Source organism: Pieris napi, chromosome 5 (assembly GCF_905475465.1).
Source record: "Pieris napi chromosome 5, ilPieNapi1.2, whole genome shotgun sequence".
In the NCBI taxonomy this organism is placed as follows: Eukaryota; Metazoa; Arthropoda; class Insecta; order Lepidoptera; family Pieridae; genus Pieris; species Pieris napi.
In genome coordinates, this window is record NC_062238.1 from 9,559,247 (window position 1) to 9,583,092 (window position 23,846).

Genomic DNA, 23,846 nt, shown 5'->3' on the forward strand with positions numbered 1-23,846 from the left:
AATGTTGTCGCATTTCTGAAAATACAATAATCGTATCATGAATTTTATAATTTTTTTTAATAAATGAGAATAAGATAGACAACCTTAGGTAGCAGTAGGGATGTGACATTCTGCATAAAAAAATCGATTTTTTAATAATCGATTATTTTTTTTGCATGAAAAATCGATTAATAAATAATCGATTTTTCTTAAAAAATAATTGTTTTTTTTTATTAATCGATTTTTTCCTAATTTTTGAATTAATTTCAAAATAAACACCCTAAATATTTTATTTTTCATTTATTTTTTGAATTAAAAATAAACAAAACAATTTATGAACACAAATTAACGTTTAAGAATAATCAAAATCGAAATTAACTCTCGTAACTTGTCTCAAAATCTCGTTTTGATAGATTTTGGTGAAATTTGATAAATGCTGAGTGTATGCCTTTTCAGTAGCACATTGCAGTATTTTTGTTGTCTTTTTAATTGTATTTAGTCTTGTGCTGCTGAATAAATTGATTTTACTTTTAAATTATAGTGTTCCATTCAAACTTAAGTTTTTGTAAAATTAACTGGTTTTATCATCCTTTCGATGTTTTACAAAAAAACATCAATGCATCGAGTATATCAATACATCTTCAAAGAATTGGATTCAATGTATCGCATTGCAAACATCGTTGTATATCGAATATCCCTAATAGTTCGAGGTCCGGGTTATAAAAGACCAGAGATAATGTCGGGAGGTGGCAGATAAAAAATCGACTATGATAGATTTTCAATTATGAAAATAATCGATTATTAATCGATTATTTTAAATATAAAAATCGCGTAAAAAATCGATTTTTACTTTTAAAAAAATCGATTAAAATCGATTTTTTTTATAATCGATTATTTTTTCACATCCCTAGGTAGCAGTTTTACTTATTGCTCAACTAAAAAAGGACTTTAGTAGTAATTTTTAATATTACAAAATATTGTTAACTAGCGCGCTAATTCTTTTAAACCAAAACATACTACGAGACCAGAAATCTCAATCTCGAATGTAAATTCAAATTTCAAACTGATTAGGCGCTAAAGTTCAAATTACTATGTTGAATGTTGGCGTGAGACGTGAGTAGACAATGGACATCTCCATGAGGGATGAATGAGACAAAAAGCACAAGTCAATTGTCTAATTGTTTTAAAACGGCAACAGTACTAGCACAGATTATGCAGAGGTTTTATTTGAGTATAGAGCAAGTACGTTATGGTTCATAGATATGTAAGTCTATAGGCTGTGTTAAGCACAGAACACATTACTTGTTGAGTAAGACAAAATAACAGAAAATATGACAGAAACAAATTAGTTTTGCCTTGGATATGTGGGAATGGTGTCGCGTTTTATGAAAAGTTTTGAAATTCACACGTTTCATCACGAAACAAAATTTCAGTTTTAAATTTACGAATACTTTTGTGAAATAATTTTATAAAATATTGTACTGTGGAACATATTGAATCAGAGATAGTTTGTTAGAATTATTATTCTTTTAAGAAAGTTTAAAAAATGACCCACAATAAAGTTATACTATTTTGGATGGCCGCTGTTTTAATTAATAGAATTGGTAAGTTACTTAAGATTTAGGTATAGGTGAAAATTCATTTTACTTATCAAGGCAAGGCGAGCTTGTCGTACATACATAATGTACTAATAATTTTATTACTTCGATTTGCTCAGTTTAATAATGTTTAGTATGGTTAACATAATTTTTATGAATTATTTTTTATTTAAAAAAGTCCTAGGTACCTATTAAGCATATTTTTATCGTAAAAAGCGACTCCTGTAACCATTATTATAAATATTGCATCCGTTCACGGTCAATAAATGGTGATTGTTTTATGTTTTATTGTTGTTTACTTGTTATCAGTAAAACCAAAGGAGGTCGTGGTTTTTAAAATATGAGATAATTTTTATTTTATTTATACTCTTTTTTACCGCAGAAGGTATAGGTACTTAAATGTCTTACTTTAATCTATAATATTGCGTTAACGCTATAGTAGAGACCTACTATTAAAATGACAGACCACGTTGAATCGTTCGACTTCGTTATTTACAAGATTTCCATAACGAATGTGATTTAATAATATTATGAGTTAGCTATCCAAGTCTAATATTCCAGTATATTTGTGTGTAGATGGGATGTTTCCGGCGATTATCCAACATTGACGGCTATTTTAATCTAATAGAATTATATTAATTTTGGCTCCCATTGCGATACCACTTTGTAAATACTGCAGTTATATTAACGTTATTTTTATTTAATATTTATATAAAGTTGTTTTAAACTTAAATTCTGCTCCCTTTATTATTCAATGCATATATAAACAGCTGGGAAAATATTTCTTTTTGGTAAGTACATATTAAAGAGAACCGGTTATGCGATTTAATATAATTGCTATTTATTCACAAAAGTTATACACTTTTTCTCATACTAAGTATGAAGACGATTACTGTCTTACTACGTGTGTCCATCTGTCCGCGACGGTATTCTTTCCGCACATACCTACTAGTAGTTTATGGATATATATATATATTTTTAATTTAGGCATTACCAACGGACAGTCAATCCCGTAAAGCGTCCACCGATTTAGTATAAGAACAGTACCGATAGAAGGAAGATATAACTTTCAAATAGATAATAAATATACATTTTCATTTGATAACATACGTATGTATGAATGGTCACAATTGTCAGTATGAGGTTGGTAAAATTGTAGCATTGATAATAATTTATAGTCCACAGGAGACCGGTACAATTCCGATATTTATCAGATATGCACCAAAATGCTAATTTATTACAATGATTTTGTAATTTTGTGTTTTGTTACGTTTCTTAACTTTATCATATGTAGTTGACAACCCCCTACGAGCTTTTTATAGACAACATTTTTAAACCGGCTATGTAGTTTTCGAGTTTATTATTCGAATCTATTGTTTAATAATTGACGTTTAATATCAATTGATAATCTTCTTATATATATAAGAAAAATGGCCTTCGTTTGAGGCTCCTTCACGCCTAAACCACTGATCGTATCGTCGTATCGTTTATGGCTATTTATTTTTTAAATTCCAACGTTCCTTCATTTTTTTATTGCTGTTTTACTTTTATGAAAATTTATACATACGGAATTCACCGCGGAAACATTCGGGGAGGCTTCTTTGAACCTCAAAACGTCAACATCTGTTAAAAACTCGATTTTCGAAAATTTTCAATTTTCTTAGCGGGAAATTAAAAAGAAGAATAATAAAAATATGAAAAAAAAATAATAATAATGAAACATAAAATTTTATTTATGTCCTATTTAAATTCGCGGGCGGGAAACGGCTAGTGTTATAATAAATAAAAGTTTAATGAATATAAATCAACGCCCGCGACTCAAATAGTAGCGACGCGACACCGATCGCGATATTTTTGTATAAAATTTCGAAATGATTATCTCAATAGCACTGATATCGCAACCTTGACGTCGTGTGCTTGAAAAGCGCCATATTGATGTCGGGATCGTTGGTTGACTGAATCGTCTGTTGGTTACAGATTTCGTCGAACGAAAATAGCATAAGGCCGTAAAGAATCCGAAATATCTGTTTATTTAAACATTACTAACGTAAATAAAAGTGCTAAAGTTACATAAAATAATATGGATTAGATAAAATAAGAGAGATGTCACACCTTACAAGTCCTGATTAAGCGAAGCGAGAAAAGGTAAAAAAGTGACCCAATCTGATTTGAGGGAAATGACAAATGACTGTGCACGCGGGAACATCAGTGATGGTCGATTTGCTTCGCGATCATTTCTAGTTTCCTCAATTCACTTGGGAATATCTATTCAGATAACAATTTGATATATTATCATTCGCAGTTCTTGCAGGGAAAGATAACACATGATTCCGGGTTTTTATTATTTATTTTTTTGGCTCGATTTCAAGGTGAATATGCGCGATCAACATGTAACTATCCTTACGACGCAGTTCAGTTTGTAAATAAACTACTGGAAATGTTTTTATAGAATAAATCTTCTACAATTTTATTGAGACGATTGGAAACACTAAAATTTCAAAGTATACTTTGACGACTCATTGGTCTAGTGGTTAGTACCCCTGACCGCGTATCCATGGACCCGGGTTCGATCCCCGGCTGAGACGAACATCGATGTGATTAGCATTTGGTGTTGTGCTTAGGTCTTGGGTGTTCAAATATGTATTTATATGTCTATCTATCTATAGATACATACATATTTGAATATGATATATTGATATACATACATATTATAATATGTATGTATATCAGTTGCCTAGTACCCATAACCCAAGCTTCACCAGCTTAGCATGGGACTAGGTCAATTGGTGTGAATTGTCTTAAAAAAAAAAATACTTGTATGATCTCTCGAGGCAGGAGCAAAAATTCATTAATTTTAAATTACTACTTGTACTTATATAAAATTAAGGTCTACAAAAAATAATGACTATAGTTCATATAACTATATTTTGTTAAACATAAAAGAGAAGAGATTAAACGTTTTGAAATTTTTAAAACAACCATAGAATTAAATGCTTAATTTTTGAGTGTAATTTAAAACTTAGTATGTATCGCACATGATACCACACGTAGCTAGCCGCCGGCTTATCCCCAATTTATTATTCTCATTTGACTTTTAATGCTTGTTGTGGCTGGATAATCCGTACATATTATGTTAATACTGAATTACTGTTAATATTGCTAACAATTACTGCAATTAACGCCATTCGCCACGTAATCACGAGATAAAATCGCGGTATTATTCTAATTATGGTTTCATACGTTTTCATTTCTACACCTGTACGCTAAAGAAGTCATTTTGTATTTAGATGTATTACAGCGATGTATTAATAGATAACGCGTCATTTGTTTTCTCGATAAACAACTCCCAATTTAAATTAGCGTGACACGACTGCACCAGTAATGAAAAGGTCAAACAACAATCTACAGCAATAATTGCAAGGGAAATAGATTTCCTATGGTATCAGATGGACTTAATTGATTGCGTATACAGATGTTCTTCAAATTGGTCTTCATACATCGGTTGACGTTCGATACACACATTCAAAGCATCATACGATGTTAACAACCAATGGAGTAGTGCCACGTGGTGGGCTCGGCACCCCACCACCATTGGAATGCACCAGGTTAGAATGGCACCGGTAAAAATAAACTCGTTCAACTAGTCAACGAGGAACACACGTTTCGAGGCCATTATCAAGAATCAGTTATCTAGATAAGTGAAAGGACACTGCCGGTATCTTGCCTTGTAAACATATAGTACTCATGATTTACGAATTTTGAGAATTTCGCGTGTATAGAGGACGATTTTCTGTTTAACTACTGCTATGCATTCCATATGTTTCGCAATGTGTTATACAGTTTTAGTAACTTGTTTGTGATGACAAAATACGCTTGCGGTAGAATTCCGTTCATTAAGATTGTTCTTAGGAAAAATTGAATCTTTGCGTGGGATTAGTAGGCAAACGTTTCTATGTTCTAAACAAATGTTTGGTCATGTGTAGATGGTAAATACAATAATATCATAGATTGTTTTAGTTTCCATGTATGATATTTATACACTGACGATTTACATCATATCATTATATATTAATTAAAAATTATGCATATATTATAACCATAAATAAATTTAAATAAAATATTTTGACGTCATGTTGACGTATTGAAGTTCCGGGATTTTAGTATAATATAACATTTATTTTCCTAAATATGTATAATGTATATGCAAAAACATCTACCATTTTGATATTTCATTGCGCACGCTGAAGCATATCATATTTATGAATATATGTATCACCCCTAGATTAATTGATTGAAATTTTATTACTATAAAAGTATTATAAGCGTCAAATTAAGATTTTATTTATAAAACCGTTATATATACGTTAAAAATACTTCCCTAGTGTATATTTTATATTAAGTACTCTAAAAACTATCCATAGAATACTGTTTTTTACGTATATTGTAGTTAACAAACTATTCAAGATTGTCCCATTTTATATTTCCAATTTTAGTTTAATTATAGGGCCTTCGGGCCTGTCAGTAGTTAAACCAGTGTTTCCCAACCTTTTTTTCAGCCATGCCACCCACCTTAGCCTTTTTAAAATTCTTATGCCCCTATATATACTTTATATCTTAAAACAATTATTGTTCACTTAAGAAAGCTAAATTAAGGTTCAAGGATGAAATCACTAGGAAATTGTTAACGAAACAATAAGTAAAGTTTCAAAACAATGAAAAATCAAATTACAAATAATTTTATTAAAGATTTTACTATGGTAATTTAGTGAGATCCTTGCGCTCGATGCTTGCACCTTGATTTTATATTAGGTTCCAATTTGGTTAGCTTCAGTCTCAAGTCCACGTTGTTATATCCAGCTGATTTCGATTGCCCCACTTAACAATCAAATTGCCCCTTGTGGGGCGTGGGCCCCACGTTGGGAAACACTAACTTAGACTGTTAGGGTTAGAGGAAGGATCCTTCCTCCACAAATATGATTAAAGTAGCTACCATAGTACGGTAGATTTTTTTGGAAAGGAATCTAGCAGTTGGCCTTATAAGGGCCTTTACAGCTCGGCTCGGGCTGTTTTGGCGAGCGTAGCTCGGCCTGAATGGGCGTTTTTCCCGCGACTAGCGCAAGGGCGTCTCCTGTGAGACTCGGTCCTCGGCTTGGGCCGTCGCGGGGTGGTCAATCGCCTGAAGGGCAGGACTGAAGCTCACTGGAGTGAGCGCAGTACGAAGTAAATGTCCTCGCCTTCCCTGTGAAGGCGGTTTTTTACCCTAATCTAATTTTTGTTTTTATTATTTTTGGCGGGTGGAGAACGGCAGATTTTGTACAACTATACTATATAATATACTAGCAGACTCGGCCAAGCGTTGCTATGGCTAAGGTTTTATAAGGTTCTATATTACATAGTTGTAAACTAATCAAGGGAAACGGTAGGAGAACACTAGTCATGGGGACCACCATCCTTTTTGGTTGCTATGCCATTAAATTGTAGCATAACAGTTTACTTTCAACACAGCGCCATCTGTTGGAATTGTGACTATCAAATAATAAACAAATATTTTGCAATAAAATAATATTGCGGGTATAAGTTGAGATGTAAGCTATCCTATCTTTTAAGTTGGATCAAACTACACACGGTGTGCAAATTTGATTGATATCGGTTCGGTAGTTTAGGAGTCCATAGCGGACAAACAACGTGACACGTAATCTATATATATAAAAAGAAAATGGTGTTCGTTTGAGGCTCTTTCACGCTTAAACCACTGATCGTATCGACATGAAACTACCACCATTTTTCCTAGATGGTTTATGGCTATTTATTTTTTTAATTCCAACGTTCCTTCATTTTTTTATTTCTGTTTTACTTTTATGAAAATTTTTCCCGCTAATAAAAACAAAAGAGGCTTCCTAGAACCGCAAAACGTCAACATCTGTTAAAAACTCGATTTTCGAAATATTTCAATTTTCTTAGCGGGAAGTTAAAAAGAAGAATAATAAAAATATGAAAAAAATAAAATAATGAAACATAAAATTTATTTTAATTCGTCCAGCAAAGCGGGCGCGAAACGGCTAGTTTATATATATTAAGATTTTTTTTCATTGTTACAGAGGCTTTGAAAGAACATTGCAACAAACAAGAGGATTTACTTCAGAGGTGTTCGATGGCGCTGCCGGTACTTAGTTCCCCGGAAATATCTTTCGCCCTCACAAGAGAAGAACTGGACAAAAGTTGCATGTGAGTAAAGTACTTCCGCAAGTTTCCATAATTTTATTAAAGATTTTACTATGGTAATTTAGTGAGATCCTTGCGCTTGATGCTTGCTGCATAGTGATTTTATATTAGGTTCCAATTTGGATTCGCGTTAAATCTTTCTATATAGATTATTAAAATTTTGCTAAATTGTATTCGTAATGTGTTTTTGCGCCTCCGATTAGTTCGAAATACACTCAGAAAGCGGTGCACGTGATTTCAATACAAAAATGTATTGTTACTATTCTATTACAGCAACTATGTTACATATAGGTATTAGTTGTTAGTCGTGAGTTAACAGTAATAGTAATGTAAAGCGATATATAAATACAAATAAACGTTACATCTAGTGAATTATATATAATCTAAGAAAGTAATTCTTATGCTACAAAATTAAATTACATTTAGAAACTAAAGTTAAATAATATTGAGTCACGAGTGAGAGAAGTGCAAACTGTACTATGTACCTATCTACACATATTGAGATAAATAATTTAGATACATTAATGATCTGTGTTCTGGAGGATTATAATTCGTATATTTGCAATAATTGTAGATTAGACTTCTGAAAAAAAAGCTAAATATAAAATCTAGTTAGAATTGCATGTATCCTCAAACAGTTCCACAGAAACAAAAAGAATAAATAAATACAAACATGACAGCAGAACGATAAGATTTCACACAATATGAAGTATTCAAGAAAAGAGCATGCCATTTCTTAAAAGGCCGGCAACGTACTTGCGAGCCTCAAAGTGTGAGTTTCCTTAGGCGGCGGGTATCATTTAACATCAGGTGAGCCTTCTGCCCGTTTGCCTCCTGTTCCATAAAAAAAAAAACAATAAAAAATTATAATTTTTTTAAATTAATTGTCGGCTTAGGGAAAGGATAGCAAAAAAAAGCAGCAGTATGTGTCTAAGACATGCCGGTTTCCTCACGATATTTGTCTTCTAGCCACTAGGCCAACTGTTAATTTATAATGAAACTATTTTAATTTATAATGAATAACGATATTAAAAAAAGTTCAGTAACTCTTAAAGTTATACTTCATCGTTTCATAGTTTACACTTCATAACTTAATTTAGCCTTTTGCACTTTGGTACCAAGGGAAAATTTACGGCTCACTCATTTACGTGAAGTTCGTGTAGAATAAGTTTCCCAAGATGCCGTCAGCGCCAGCTAACTTCCAGCAAAACGGTCCGCGGTACGCAGTTAGCTCATCTTAATTTGCTGCTCTTGTTTGCGGTAAACAGCAATTTAGAATAGTCCTTTAACTTTAGATTCCACTTGATTGGGCGGTTGAATGGTCAGCATTTGTTTGGATAATTTGAATAATTTTAACGCTAAATTAATTGTTGGATTTTATCGGTGTCCATTCATCTTTATATTAAACTTAATTGCTTTTGTAATTATAAATTATAAATCAACAGAGCAGTGTTGGCCTAGTGGCTTCAGCGTGCTAATCTTATCCCTGAGGTCCTAGGTTCCATCCCCGGCTGTGTACCAACGGACTCTCTATGTGCGCATTTAACATTCGCTCGAACGGTGAAGGAAAACATTCTTAGGAAACTTGCCTTAGACCCAAAAAGTCAACGGCGTGCGTCAGGCACAGGAGGCTGATCACCTTCTTGCGTATTAGATTACCAAATGATCATTAAACAGAAATCTGAGGCCTAGACCTAAAAATCTTGTAGCGCCATTGATTTATATACTCACACTTCATTGCACAACACAAAAACGATTATTTTTTAAATTATTATATGTATTAAGATGATTTACAATAAATAAATTATGTATTAAATACAAATAACTTTGTACGCCAATAAAAAAAGCTTCACGTATAAACAAGTATGTACTGAATTAGGTTGATTGGTACAAACCAAATCATTTTAATCTACGATAAATGGTATAACAAAATAAATTAGTTTATGAACACTAAGGGCAGTAAACTTGTGTTACAATATTTGTTTCTGAAGAATTCGGATACCAGAGCTCATGCCGACATATTTGTGGCGAACAGAATATCAACAGTAAAATCGTCAAACTTATTCTCTGCACTAACCATTAACCTCAACACATACATAAAGCTGTTCCTTATGTATGTGTTGAGACTGTTGAATTCAGAAGTATACAATAGGTTCATGTTTATAGCGTCCTATTGTATACACAGTGCACCTTACTTAGAAACTCAGGGCAGTCTATTTTACTTGAGCCAAATTAATTAAACATGTAACATCTCCTATTTCACGCCTGACAGTGGAAGAATGTGGAAATGCTTGTTAAGTAGTCAGGTAGGAAGGTATTAGCTTTATACTGGAGATGTCTGTTAAATTGTATGAGTATGAGTTCTATACGATTGCTATATTAACTCCATATTGGGAGTTCATACTTGTGAGGCATACTCTACCTTTGATCTAACATAGGCAAAGTACAGAGCTTTCAGTTTTGACTTGGATGAAGTTGGTCGACGCCCTTAAGACTTATCCTAACATTTTATAAGCTTTACGAACAATGCTGTAAATATAAGGGCCACATAAAAAAGGCCGACAACGCACTCGCGAGCCCTCTGGCATTAAGAGTGTCCATGGGCGAGGGAATCACTTAACTTCAGATGAGCCTCATGCTCCGTTTATGTTCTATAAAAAGAAATAGAAGTTTGTTATAATTAATTACGATGACATTATTTAATACAGTATTTTTAATTTAATAGGTTTGTATAAATTTTATATTAACAAAAGATTTTAAAAGAATCTAGAGAAAAGAAAGACAATTAAAAGAAAGAGCGCAACGGGCGGCCTAATCAGAAATAAGTGAATTCTTCGCAACCCCCAGTTATAAAGATATTATATTATATGCATCACTTATATGTTAACAATCGCTTATGTTAAATTATTTTTTGTACCTGTTGTTGATTAGGTCAGAAGTTGTTGCTTTCCAATTGGCTGCCATGAAATGTGTGGGAAATTAAGGTAATAATTAGTAAGACTGATAGTCTTAGAGCATTCTGATAAAAGATATTATGCCATTAGTGTTTATAGTGGATGACTGCAGTTATTCGAAACGGAACTGATTATCAAAGAATACAAGTGAAATTCCGTGAACATTGTGATGTTGTCCTGAAGTCGACTGAGTATCTTCAAGAACCCTTGTCTTTATGCGGTCAGAAAACTAAAACGTACAACAACATAAGATTTTATTGTAATATGTAAAAATTTCTAAGTAAAATTTTTCAAACGCATTTAAGCGCGTCTTTTATTACGTTATATTTTGTATCTACAGAAACCGTAGGTCCATGAGAGAAATCGTATTGAGCATGTATTTAAAGTTATACTTCTTTTGGCGCGTTTGGAAAAAATGATGAGTAAATTTTTACGAAGCGCGCACACCGCCACAAAAAACCGACACCCTGAAGTTAGCAATAGTCAACAGTTTAGTTTTTTCTACAAACGTAGAATAAAATTTTTGAAAAGTTTTTTATCTTGTTACGCAAAAGAAGTATAACTTCTAACGCGTGTACATAAGTACACACCCTTCTTTTATGTAACGGGGTAAACGGGCAGGAGGCTCACCTGATGTTAAGTGTTAACACCGCCCATAGTATACTAGAATTTAATACTATAGTAGTGTTACCCAGTGTGGGTATTTCTGAACTATAAGATGTTCTATTCTTAAGTTTTCTCATTAGTATTTTTTATTCAGCCACGAATTGAATTGACAAAAAGCCTTTCAATGTTACCAGGAAACTTTGAAGAAAGATAAATTTCGCATACTAACTAATGCAGTTCCAAAGTTTGTTCCTTTCTTGACTGTGAAAATTAACTGGGCGAGTGAATCATTGTGTAAACTTTCTAGAGATACTTTTCAGAAATATTAAAGGTTTTTATTGATTTTTTGTTTTAGTACTCCTAATTAATGATTGATTACTAGAGGTGACGCTTGGAAGCAGTTTATATTATGTAGGTTAGGAATTTAGTTTATAAGTGGGAGTTAAATTTCTTAATGTTAAATTTACATAAATAAGCAGAGTAAAACTGTGTTAATGAATTAAATTATAATAATTAACGCGTTAGATTACTGTTAGATGTTGATGACGTAAGAGAGCATTTATTAAGATCATTTATACAATTTGTGTTGGGCAATATCGTATCTGCAATCTCGACAAATGAGTCCGTTTTGTTGATCATTATTTGCAATTAATAAGTATATAATCAGCTTTTATTGCCTTCTAATAATTCGGTTTTCGCCGAATTATAGTTGAAACTAATTTTCCCTGTCAAATGGTATTGTATGAATATTAGATATAGTCCTTCTAAAACAACGTGTATGCCTAAAAATATAACTAAATAAGACATCACAAATTTAACACACATATATATACACACATAAATTACATTAGAACATAAGCAATCTATCAAGGGAAAAAATTAAACAAACAACCACAAAATAACTAAAAGTTAATAATAACCAAAACTAAATGAAAACTTAAACCTTATTAAGAGCTTGATAAATAAAGTTACAATAACTTTGCAGACTGTTGTAGAATACATCTAAGGTATTAACATCAAAAGTGATTTGTTATAGAGAACTTCGAGCGGGAATCAAATGTATAGACAACTACACAGAAGTTTGTATGGGGAAGAGCGAACAAGTCCTGTTTAGGCGGATGTACGCCGGGATAACTGATGTGGTCCAAGAGCTTTGTACACGCGGCACATATCAGGATGAGTACCTGAGACATGCTGATTGTGTGAAGAAGGTTCGACCGGAGTATGAAACGTGTAGCAAGAACTATGAGGTGACTTTGACGTCACTCGGCAACCACCCGGAGAGGGACCAGTATGAGACAGATAGCGGAAGCCATGAGGATCTGCGAACTATGTGCTGGTAAGAGATATTTGTAATTATTGGTTTTAATGAGCAGTTAATTTGCGTGCATTTTTATTAAATTTATTTTCATTTAACATCACAAACCACCACCACAGCCACAACAAAGGGCTACACCACAGATTTTTTTTTTAATTCCTTATTAACTAAATTACGTAGGCACCTCGAAAAAATTGCGGAAAATATATTTTATACTCAAAGTTGACTGACGTCGGATGGCCCGCATATACTTATACACTATATCAGTGTTTCCCAACCTTTTATGTGCCATGCCCCACCTTAGCGCTGCCTAAAATTCTTTTGCCCCCCCCCCCATGTAACATACATCTATATATATAAAAGAAAGTCGTGTTTGTTACAACACTTATAACTCGAGAACGGCTGGACGGATTGCCATGGTTTTTGATTTGTTGGATTTGTTTCCGTCCCGAATAGCAGAATAAGCAATAAAATATCGGATAAGTTATCGAATAACAATAAATAAATTAATAAATTTTACGAATGCAAAAACCATATGGTGCCATCTGTTGACAAAACTACGCATCATTTTACGTCGAATTCGTGTCAGTTCAAGAAATTCCGATCTTGAGGTGAATGAGGAGATGCATAACCATGCTTTGATCCTGATCAAAAGATGTTGTATATCAGAAAGTGCTTAACATGCAGTATCGCCATATTGACGCTTGAGAGAAGATGCCTAATGTGTAAAACTGCCATTCTTCTTTCGCAATGGCAAGCAATAATACTTAACATTAATGAAATCCTAAAATAAGTTAAATTAAAGTAACAACGATATTATAAGGTTAAGTAGGGCGGAACGAAGTTAGCCAGGTCAGCTAGTAATGTATATATGTATTAAAAAAATGAATTGTTCACTTACGAAATTTAAATGATAGGTTATAGGAAGAAATCACTAGGAAATTGTTAACGAAACAATAAGTAAATTTTCAAAAAAATGAAAAGATTCAAATTCCAAATAATTTTAATAAAGATTTTTCTTGCACTTGATGCTTTTGGACTACAGCACTTTATGTGCACAGAGATTTTATATTAGGTTCCACTTTGGTTAGCTTCAGTCTCAAGTCTCTACGGTGATTCAAGCTGATTTCGATTTCCCCCTTAACAATCAAATTGCCCCCTTGTGGGGCGTGGCCCCACGTTGGGAAACACTGCACTTTAATGCGTAAATGAACAGTCAATAGATATTAGCCGCCGATAAATTGGACTAGAGCACTTTATTTGATTTTTGCTAATTTGAAACAATTGATCAATAATAAATTAATTTTCATTCAATTTACTTTGACTTACAATTTTTACTTTGATCTCAAACTCCTTTGTTTCCATAAATACCTTTCAAATGGTGAAATAATTATTACAATAATTAGTTATTGATACAATGTCTGATTGTGGCTAAAGTATTTGACCTTTTGAACAATTTAAGGTTTCTTCGCGTTTAATGAAGCCACTCAATCTAAGTTTTCAAAAGCTGTCAAGAAATGGAATTTATCGCTACTCAAACGAGTCCTAGAGAATTAATTACTACTTAGGTCTTAGACATTAGAAACTTTACCTCGCCACGATTTTGATAATAAATTTTCAAACTTTATATTTTACAAGATCTAATTTAATTCTGTTATGTCTTACGTTAAAGTTTCTTTACAGTATCTATTATATTTGAATTTTTTTGTAGTATTTTATAATTATAAAGAACTTTTTCAAGGATGTCTCTCAGACATCAAATTTTCTTTTTTATTAAAGGCCTATTATATTTTGTTACATGTTTAAATAATTAAATTTATAAACCCGAGTTAACACGAAATAGATGAAGAAGTCTGAGCGATTTTTCAGTATATGAAGTATAGGTATGTTAACTAAAGCTGGCGGCTTCAACACATTTACACTTTGTGCTTGTGTAGTGTCTGTGAATAAGCGCGAGACGTGATGTCAAACTGAAATACAATCATAAATACATCATGAATAGACCGTCCGTCGTGTATGAGTGGACTAAAATGTATAGCATGGCAAAAAAATCATATTTTGAAACATACTATATGTGAAATTGCATTAGTGTGAGTACTGTGAACCCGCCAGCTTTCGATAACCGACCTATATGATTATTTAATCACGTGATACTAGCGACACACTTGCATATATTAAACATTACTACCCAGTAAGAATCTCTTTAGTAAGGTCGTCGTCGTTTCACAACTGGTCGTTTCATAAGGTAGTTTTTACCGGGCACCACCACTATGTGGAACCAGTGCGCCCATTGAAGTATTTCCTAATCAATTCGACTTAGGGTCCTTCAAGAAAAGAGCGTACCAAATTCTAAAAGGCCGGCAACTTACTTGCGAGCCTTCTGGCAATGTGAATGTCCATTGGCGACGGTATCACTATCATTAACACCTGCCCGTTTTCCCCCTGTGATATAAAAAAAAGGTGACTATAATATGTACTTGAAAAAAAAAAAATTAAAAAAAAAATCCTAAACGACATATTTAGTATTCTAATTGAATACTCGAGATTTGGGAGCCACTTAACGATTAATGGTTTGTTGCTATTAGTCACGTTCGATGTGAAAAAATGTTTGAATATTTTAAAGCTAGCTTCTATAAAGTCATTCAGCCAATATCACCGGACTTATACATCGCTGACCGTGCGTCGACACAATGAAAAGATAAACAAAAACAAAACTATTTCCGTTGAAAATTGCAGTGCGAATTGTGTGAACGAACTGCGAACTTTTAAAACCCCTTAATTGAAAAGTGAATAGATATTCTTTCAAAATAAAATATAAAGTTACGGTAAATTTGTCGAATCACGGCTTCATATTTTTTCTACATATTTTCATCACGCGGCAATGGTTACCATGCAATAATGTGGTGGCGCATGCTCTTTAACCCCATATAAATTAATTAAAACATCATGATTTGTGAAATGAATGAAAGAAGATACAAATTTTGGCTTTAACCTAACGTAACCTGATCATAAACGCCACTTAAAATAATAAAAAAATGTCATTTATATCACGCATCACAAGAGGTCCAAAGTCAAAGTAAAAATTATTTATTCATATAGGTAACACAATGTACACTCACGTCGTAAAAGAAATACATATTAAATGCTTCTAGTTTTACATTTACTGCCAGTTCTTAAATGAAGGGCGTAGAACGGAAGAGAAGAACTGGCAATAAACTCTCCGCCACTCTTTTTACTCGCCAAGTTTTTTGTTTTACACAACGTTTGTCAGGAGCTGCAACCATTACACCAAGTTCCACATGATTTCTTCAAGCCATCCGTAATATTACTTCATACAAGTCGTAAAGAACGATAGAATAATATTTGGAGCTGTTTTGCTATGAAGTTGGAGCCGTGATGTGACAAATTTACCGATGCTTCTAAATAGAAGTTCATTATGTGGGCTGAGAAACAATTTACGCAATAAAAAATGTCACATAGCATTTGCCTTCGTTTCACCATGTAATGCATTTAAGTCTTACTGAGTCAAGTATTGGCCCAGGTCTTTCTAAATACTAGGATGAAGACAATGTAGTTTGCGAAGGCGATTCAATCCCACTTTTATCTAGGGTAAGATTCGAAACTTTGAGGTAAAGTGGGCCATTGACAGACCGCATGTTGCAGCCGATACCGACTGTTCGCCGCACGGCGATCTGCAGTTTCCATACTAAATTCATATTCGCAATACACGGACCGCTCGAGCAGTTCCTGAGCAAACCGCATGTTGCAGTCGGTCTTGACTGCAACATGCGGTCCGTCTATGGCCCGCTTAAGAATTTTCGATTTTAATCAGATACTTGTGGCCTATTGTTTAGTCGTAGTCTTTGGTTGAATCTTGTTTTAGAATTATAGCCACCGATTCCCAATTCATTTCATTCCAACATATGCAAAATGTATTGATTATTATTTAATCACACGGTACGCTTACGGTAATTCTTTTTAATGTTTTTGTCTATTCCGTGGTATTACAAACTCTTTGCAGTTGTGGGTTTATCCGGAGTAAAATGAATGTCTGTGGTTTGTAAAAGCTACCTTGAAAAATTGTCTAAATAACATATCTATGGAAGAGCCGAGTTATTTTAATTATGCCGGTTTAAAAATAAACAACGATAAATCTTGTTCAAAATAAAACACAAAGATGGCTAAATTATTCGCGGTGTATGTATTCATAACCAATTACACATTCCAGCTCGTTCCAAGAATACCTCCAGTGTTCCGAGCGGACGGTTCAGAGGTCGTGTGGAGACGATGCTGCCTTGTTCACCAGCGCATTCCTCAAGAGAATGGCATCTAATATCATAAAGGTATTAAGATTAGCAAATTTACGGCTGCTAACATTAACATATTTGTACTAACATTATTATTTTAATCTATGTCTATTGAGATTAAAACTGCTTTTTGTGTTGACAATTGACACCTAAAAGTAAGACGGAATTATAGTTGACGTCAATAAATACAGTTTTAATTTAATGCACAAGTGTAGTGTCTAAACAATTTATTACTATATTTTGTGTTTATAATATAGTGGCCAAACAACATTTTATTGTGAATATATTTAATAAAATTAATATAATTACATGCGTTGAGCGGGGAAGGTTTTTAGATGACTTCAAAATGACATGTATTTTTTCAAGAGTAATAAGTACAGTATAATTCAGTACAGATACAGGAAAACATCTTGAACATCTTGCCTGCGCCGAAGCGATTTTTAGGTATCACTGGGAAGTGGGGCGGCGGGAGAGTGACGTGTCGATCGCGTGATTGGTAAATCAGTTGACGTTTATGTGTACGATGCGCAAACTTTCCACCAATCCCTTGTTTAATGCTGAAGAAGTTTGCCAGTATCTGTAACGTAAAGTTTCTTGCCAGTTGTCCAGCTCTACGCCCTTGATTTGAGCACTGGTTAAGATCTTCCTCATTAAATATTGACGTTCATAACTGTATATAGCAATATGAATTAATACATTTTCATATGAATCAAATAAATCGAGTAAATGTTTTTTTTGGCTCCAAATTTGCTCTATTTTCGCAGAGCTTCTGTCTGGAATATCGCGGACAAGAGTGCGGTCTAACGGACAGCGGAACCTCAAACCAGCTCAGCCTAGTTCTACTCAGTATAACAATGATATTTCCCTTCGTGTCGGCGCTTGTGCCTGCGTAATGCAATCGGCGCACACACGGAATTGAAATTTTAATTACTAACTTAGTAATTAGTGAAGAACTTCAAGTTGATGCATTCACTGAAGTGTAAACAATTTATGGATGGTGAAACTTCGCCTTTTTGCGAAGTAAGCGATGTAGTTCATGTTACCTGGTAATTATAAGTTATTAGATAATTGTATTTTCAGTCTCAAGAACTCGTATGAAACTTTGATACTTATGCAAGGTACTTTTAAAAATCCATACAATAATCATCACCACGGCTCAATCGTCTGACATGAATACTATCCAATTGATGTATGTTCGTTTGTTTACTACCAAATTACGCTGAATAGTGCTGTTATTTTTTACAAATATTCCTAATTCGTCTACATTATAATTCATTATAATTACAATTAAAATCTTGAATCTCATTTGTATTTATAAATCTGTATCATTGATATTTCAACTTTCCTATTATTTTCCGGAAATTGAACCTATTTATATACCTTATTCATATAATGTCAAAAACAAAAAAGTCAGACAATTAGTTCACTTGTTAGTCCGTTTAGAATGTTTCTAAAGAAATAAATAAATTCACTTTGAAAATCATATTTTTTAATATTTAAGGTTGGTAGAAATATATCGTAGGCCAAAGACTGCGAATAGAATTCGTGAAACTTAAAAAAGGCATTTAGTTAAGTATAATAATGTATAGTATTGTTCCTAGTATTGTAATATATGTAGGTATTATTTGTGTATAAGCGTATTTTAAAATAGTAAATTTCATGAAGACTTTGATGTATCTCAAGGTTTCTAGTACAGTCCTTAATCATCCCCTAGAGTTCTCATATCAGCTAATTTTTTACAAATCTATCGAAAACTTACATAATAAATATACATACATATATGTATATTTGTTGAAAAAAAATTACTATATTTTTATGTTCTCCCGCAAATGGCTCGTCTAATAGTACTTTAGCAATTTGGTCTAGTAAAGTGCCGAGAGTTAATTATTATTTAAAAGTTATCTTTTGATTATATAGGTACTTAAATTATTATATTAATTAAATAAAAATATATTACGCATATCAATTAAATCTAACGTCAATGTAACGATCTTTCATTACTGTAATAATTGTAATATTAAATATAATTAAACATTTTAATAACAAATACACTTTAATTTATATTTATTTAAATTATTATAAGTATTTAAATGCGTTTTTCAATCACATTTCACGATAACCATGCATCATTACATGTTAAAATCGTAAATATTTGTGTTAATAGCTTTTAGAATAAACGTTATACCTTGGTTGGGATATTTAAATATTTGTTATTATGCATATATGTCAGCTCAGAACTTCCTGTGATAGTTTAATGAAATTATAGTTAGAATTATTATTATTATTTCCTATTAAAATATATGAATAACTTTTGTATGTGTTTTTTTATAGTTGACTAGCTGATTCGGCAAACGTCGTTTTGCCATGTATATCATTTATAATAAAAAATAGGGTTGATCGTAGAGGGGTGAAAATCAGGGGTCGTATGTATTTTTGTATGCTGTATCATAAAAAAATAAATACAAACACATTATATTACAAAAAAATTATATAAAAATTTAAAACAAATTTTTGGGGTGGACTACCCTTAACATTTAAGGGGATGAAAAATAGATGTCCGATTCTCAGATATACCCAATATGCACACAAAATTTCATGAGAATCGGTCAAGCCGTTTCGGAAGAGTTTAACTACAAACACCGCGACACGAGAATTTTATATATTAGATTTAGCGATAATTTTTGTGACTAGCTAAGGGTCACCTACGGTGGTAAAGTTTGGTTTTCGTAAAAATGATTGATGTATTTGTCAGACCCCAAAATAATTTTAAGATGTATCAATGAAACCACCAAAACCTTCCAAGAAGTTGCTACTGAAAAAAAAAAAAAAAAAAAAATGTTCTTTGTGGCAGTGCTAGCCTAGTGGCTTCAGCATGCAACTCTTATCGGTCATAGGTTCGAATCCGCGTTGAGCACCAATGAACTTTCTATCTTAACATCGTGAGGAAACCGGTATCCCTTAGACCCAAAAGTCGACACCGAAGGCTGATCACCTACTTGTCTATTAGAAAAACAAATGATACACAGAAATCTGAGGCCCAGACTTTAGGCTGTAGCGCCATTCAAAATCAGTACATTTTTTGTTCAGTAAGAAAAGAAAAAAATATTGACTTATTGTCCTAGTTCCTAGAGCCCCTATGAGGAGACCGCGGCCACAACTGAGTGTCGCCAGGTTTAAGATCGTCTAGTGTAGTGCCTAGTAGTTTGGGTTTAAACAGTGTATCCGATCTTTCTCCATTTGCGTTAGATCTGGTGGCCGATTAGCGGTTCCCAGACCGTTCATGGAGTTTTTTATTAGAAATCTTCTCAGGCCAGTACATTTTTAAGTTAAAATGTTCAATAAAAAATTAAAAAGTTCGCGTTTCGTAAAAACCTGAAAAGGCAGTGTCTCGCTAAATATGTCTTCTCAAAAATACTGGAATCGTCGGGTTATATAAATTCTCGTCAATTAATTATCGTTAGTGTTCAATAACGCTGAACCCGTCAAATAGCACGCTCGCAGTACCTTTAGATACCCTTGTATGCTTGTTAATGGTGTTAACTTTATTTAAAAATTGCCTTACTCGATATTTGTGATATAAAAAAATTAAGCCTTAGTAAAATGAATATGATTGATAGTAGATAACATGATTTTGTTTCGCAAATAATGAGGTCGCGCGTTCGATTCACGCCTGTAGATATACTTTGCGCAATTAATAATGTAATTGTTAATTAACTAGTATTAAAACAAATTTTTTGTCAGTAATCTGTCACGGAAGCCCTCGTCATTTTATATATATTAATAATAAGTAAATAATTTATTTATTTAAAGAATAGCATAATAAACATATTATATACAACTTTAAACTACGAACAAATTATAATTCTTTCTTCTGTTCTAAGTGCCAACAAATTTCTGTAATTTTATTTTATTGTGTGCTTGTATTATCGTATATGTTTTGATTGTATTTTTAATATCTATTTAATTTTTTTTTTGTGGAAATTATGCTCACATTAATTGTCACACATTTTAGATGTAAGATTTTGTAAAATAATTAGTAGATTTAGTACTGTGTGTGATGTCGTAAGCTTAATAACTAATAAAATAAAAAATAAAATTCTATTTGAAAATAGAATCTTCTTCCATTAATCATTCTCTGTCTTCCCAAGATACAGGTCTCGTGATTTAAATCGATTCGATTACTCGAAATCTATAGATAAATCAGTATCAAGTAATGAAAGACTCTTGTACTCAATCGTAGAGTACTCGCTAAATGACTGGAGACTTGCATAAGAACAGTTCAATCTAAAAAGAATTCACCTTTTCTAGAGAAATTAATTCAAACGAACAAAAGTTTAAGATCTTTTTCATAATCATCGTCTACTTGTTAATTCCGGAGCGTAAAGCATAAGACTTTCAACTTTCATTATATTGTAATTTTTCTTTTCGGTTTTTAAGAATTTCTTTAAGAACCAATTATTGATATATTATTATTAAGAATAAGGACGAATGCAATATCGATCATGCGTCGTGTGAGTTAAGAATTTCGTATTTGATGTCCAACGTCATTAAGCAAAAAATTAACAGTTATTATTTTTACACGCTTTATATTAGCTTCACCTGTATGTATGTATGTATGTAACCGAGTCCTTCGGACTCGATTTTGACCCACTTTTAACGGACAGATTTAATTCAAACTTTGCGCACCTGTCAAAGAACGATGAAAATGCAATAATCCGAAAAAAAAAAATTAAAAAATAAATAATAGTTTTAAAAAACTAAAAAACACGCTTTTAAAGCACATCAAACTAAAAAGTGAAAAATAATTCCTAATTTAGGCTGAAAATGGTAATGAACAAAAAATACTGGTATTATTGTGAAAAAGCGTAAAAACACATAACAAAAACAAATTATAAACAATGTGTGGCCTCGATAATAGGTGCCGACGGCATGTGCTAACATAATGTTTATAATCTAATAATTAATAAGTTTACAAAGATAAATTTTACTAAAGAATTACTAAAATTACTGTAAATCATAGCAAAAGCACCTAAGAAAGTGATAACAGAATGCCCTTTCTGTAATCGGATGGGTGATCCAAAAAAAAAAAAAATCAAGAAGATAGTTTATTTGCCGATCTACGATTTGTTGACAAATATATTATATTAAAATCAATGTATATAAAAAAAATATGAAGAAAAATTAAATAATGATATATCACAACCTGTTCCATTTTGTATTCGTATTGTGTAGTTATTAAAAATGTGAAATTAATTGCCACGAAACCTTAAAATCAATTGACGGCCATTTCTCACCCATGCCACGGCAATTAATATCTAAGGAACTACGCAGACATGCCATGAGAGTTTCAATCGATTTAGTTTTAAACTTTATTCAATTAAACCCAGTTTAACTAACACAAGCGATCAAGGGCTAAGTAAATTCAGTTTAAATGAGCAGACTTTTCATTGCACTCGCTGTGAATCGATGAAAAGAAGGCTGCGGTAAATGGCGTTTAGATTTAAGGATTTTGTTTACCTTACATTTTGAATAGGCGTTGATAGAACCGACTTTGTAGTAAAAGTATATAATATTTATTTTATTTACACCATTTTGTAGTATGTAAATATGATACTATATTTTTTTGCATGATGACGATAAGCTTTTATGCTAGTGGTGCAGCAGTGAGCCGAATTATTTGACACTTTGGACATTCTAAAGTCAACAATCATTTATTCATATTATATACTCTGATTTTTTATTCCGTAGAATTCTGACATTTGATAAGTGCTACTTAAAAAGTTCTCCACCGAAAAAGGGACAAATTTGACTTATTGAGGGCAATAAAAAAAAATGCTACATATTTTTTATGTTTTACCTACAAAAAGGCAAATTTAAACTTTTAACGTGGATCACCACACTTAATAAAATAAAATAAAATGTATGTATAGACTCAGATGTTTAGACTCGTATTGAAATTGAAAAAATTGCACGGCCAAAAAAGGTTCGCCATCTCTGACATGTCAAAAAATTATAGCTGTGTAGCTCCTTCTTTTGAAGTTAAAATTTATACTTGTATTTAAACTCGGGTTCGGGGTCGGGTTCGAAATCAAATAATTAAACAACTTTCGATGTTCTTAAATGGTATTTTTTGACAATATTCGAAAGATAAAAATATATCTGATTAATTAATCAAGTTAACCGTAGTATATGTACATATATATGTATATATACTCTGTGTTAAGCCCACATAATGGGGTTTCAAACTGGTTTATGTTTGCTTTTATAATTATATTTTTTATAGGCACGTCCTCATATGGATTTGAAGCTTTGCATACTTCGGAGAAATAAGAACCCATGTTCTCGATATCTGTTTTCGGAAATCTTTTACTGTCATAATCCGTGAGAATTCGTTTCTTTTGTTAGTCCTTTAACATGTAATGCAATTAATTAAAGTATATATAGTTTATATGAAGTTCAACGCAATATATTAAGGGTATTTTTAGTTTATTTAGACGAGCTACGGGCATCTACAACCCAAAACCGCGAGAATTTTTTTTTTCAAATATTAATAATAATAATAATGTATTTTTTGCAAGAATATGGTACAAAATGTTAAGGTGATACAATCGTAAATCGTTCGCATATTCTGCCACACACGATGGCGCGCAAATTTGTCTTAAATAATTTTACATTATTATTCAAAGTCAATTCTTATATTATCTAGTCTATTATATTATATACATTACATCATTAGCTTTATATCAATTACGGTGTTTCATGCAAATAATCAATTATTGAATAGTACATTTTTTCTAAAAGTAATTCACTAAGTCGCTTTTTAAAGAATCTAGACGGAAGATCTTTTAATTCTTTTGGTAAT

General features: G+C 32.4%; 1 protein-coding gene across 1 annotated transcript; it reads left to right on the plus strand.

Moving 5' to 3' along the window:
* The first annotated feature begins 1,322 nt into the window (after nucleotides 1-1,322).
* LOC125049628 lies at nucleotides 1,323-19,296 on the plus strand. Its single transcript, XM_047649022.1, has 5 exons — nucleotides 1,323-1,583; nucleotides 7,676-7,802; nucleotides 12,396-12,698; nucleotides 16,906-17,020; nucleotides 17,749-19,296. Exons 1-5 carry the CDS (start codon nucleotides 1,526-1,528, stop codon nucleotides 17,875-17,877), a joined length of 732 nt encoding a protein of 243 aa, XP_047504978.1. The 5' UTR covers nucleotides 1,323-1,525; the 3' UTR covers nucleotides 17,878-19,296.
* Nucleotides 19,297-23,846: the final 4,550 nt, after the last annotated feature.

What these genes read in the sequence shown, in the direction of transcription:
- LOC125049628 (XM_047649022.1), top strand. Translation starts at nt 1,526, where the DNA reads ATGACCCACAATAAAGTTATACTATTTTGGATGGCCGCTGTTTTAATT. An exon ending in GATCTGCGAACTATGTGCTG is followed by an intron (nt 12,699 to 16,905) that starts GTAAGAGATATT and finishes TACACATTCCAG; the next exon opens with CTCGTTCCAAGAATACCTCC. An exon ending in TGGCATCTAATATCATAAAG is followed by an intron (nt 17,021 to 17,748) that starts GTATTAAGATTA and finishes CTATTTTCGCAG; the next exon opens with AGCTTCTGTCTGGAATATCG.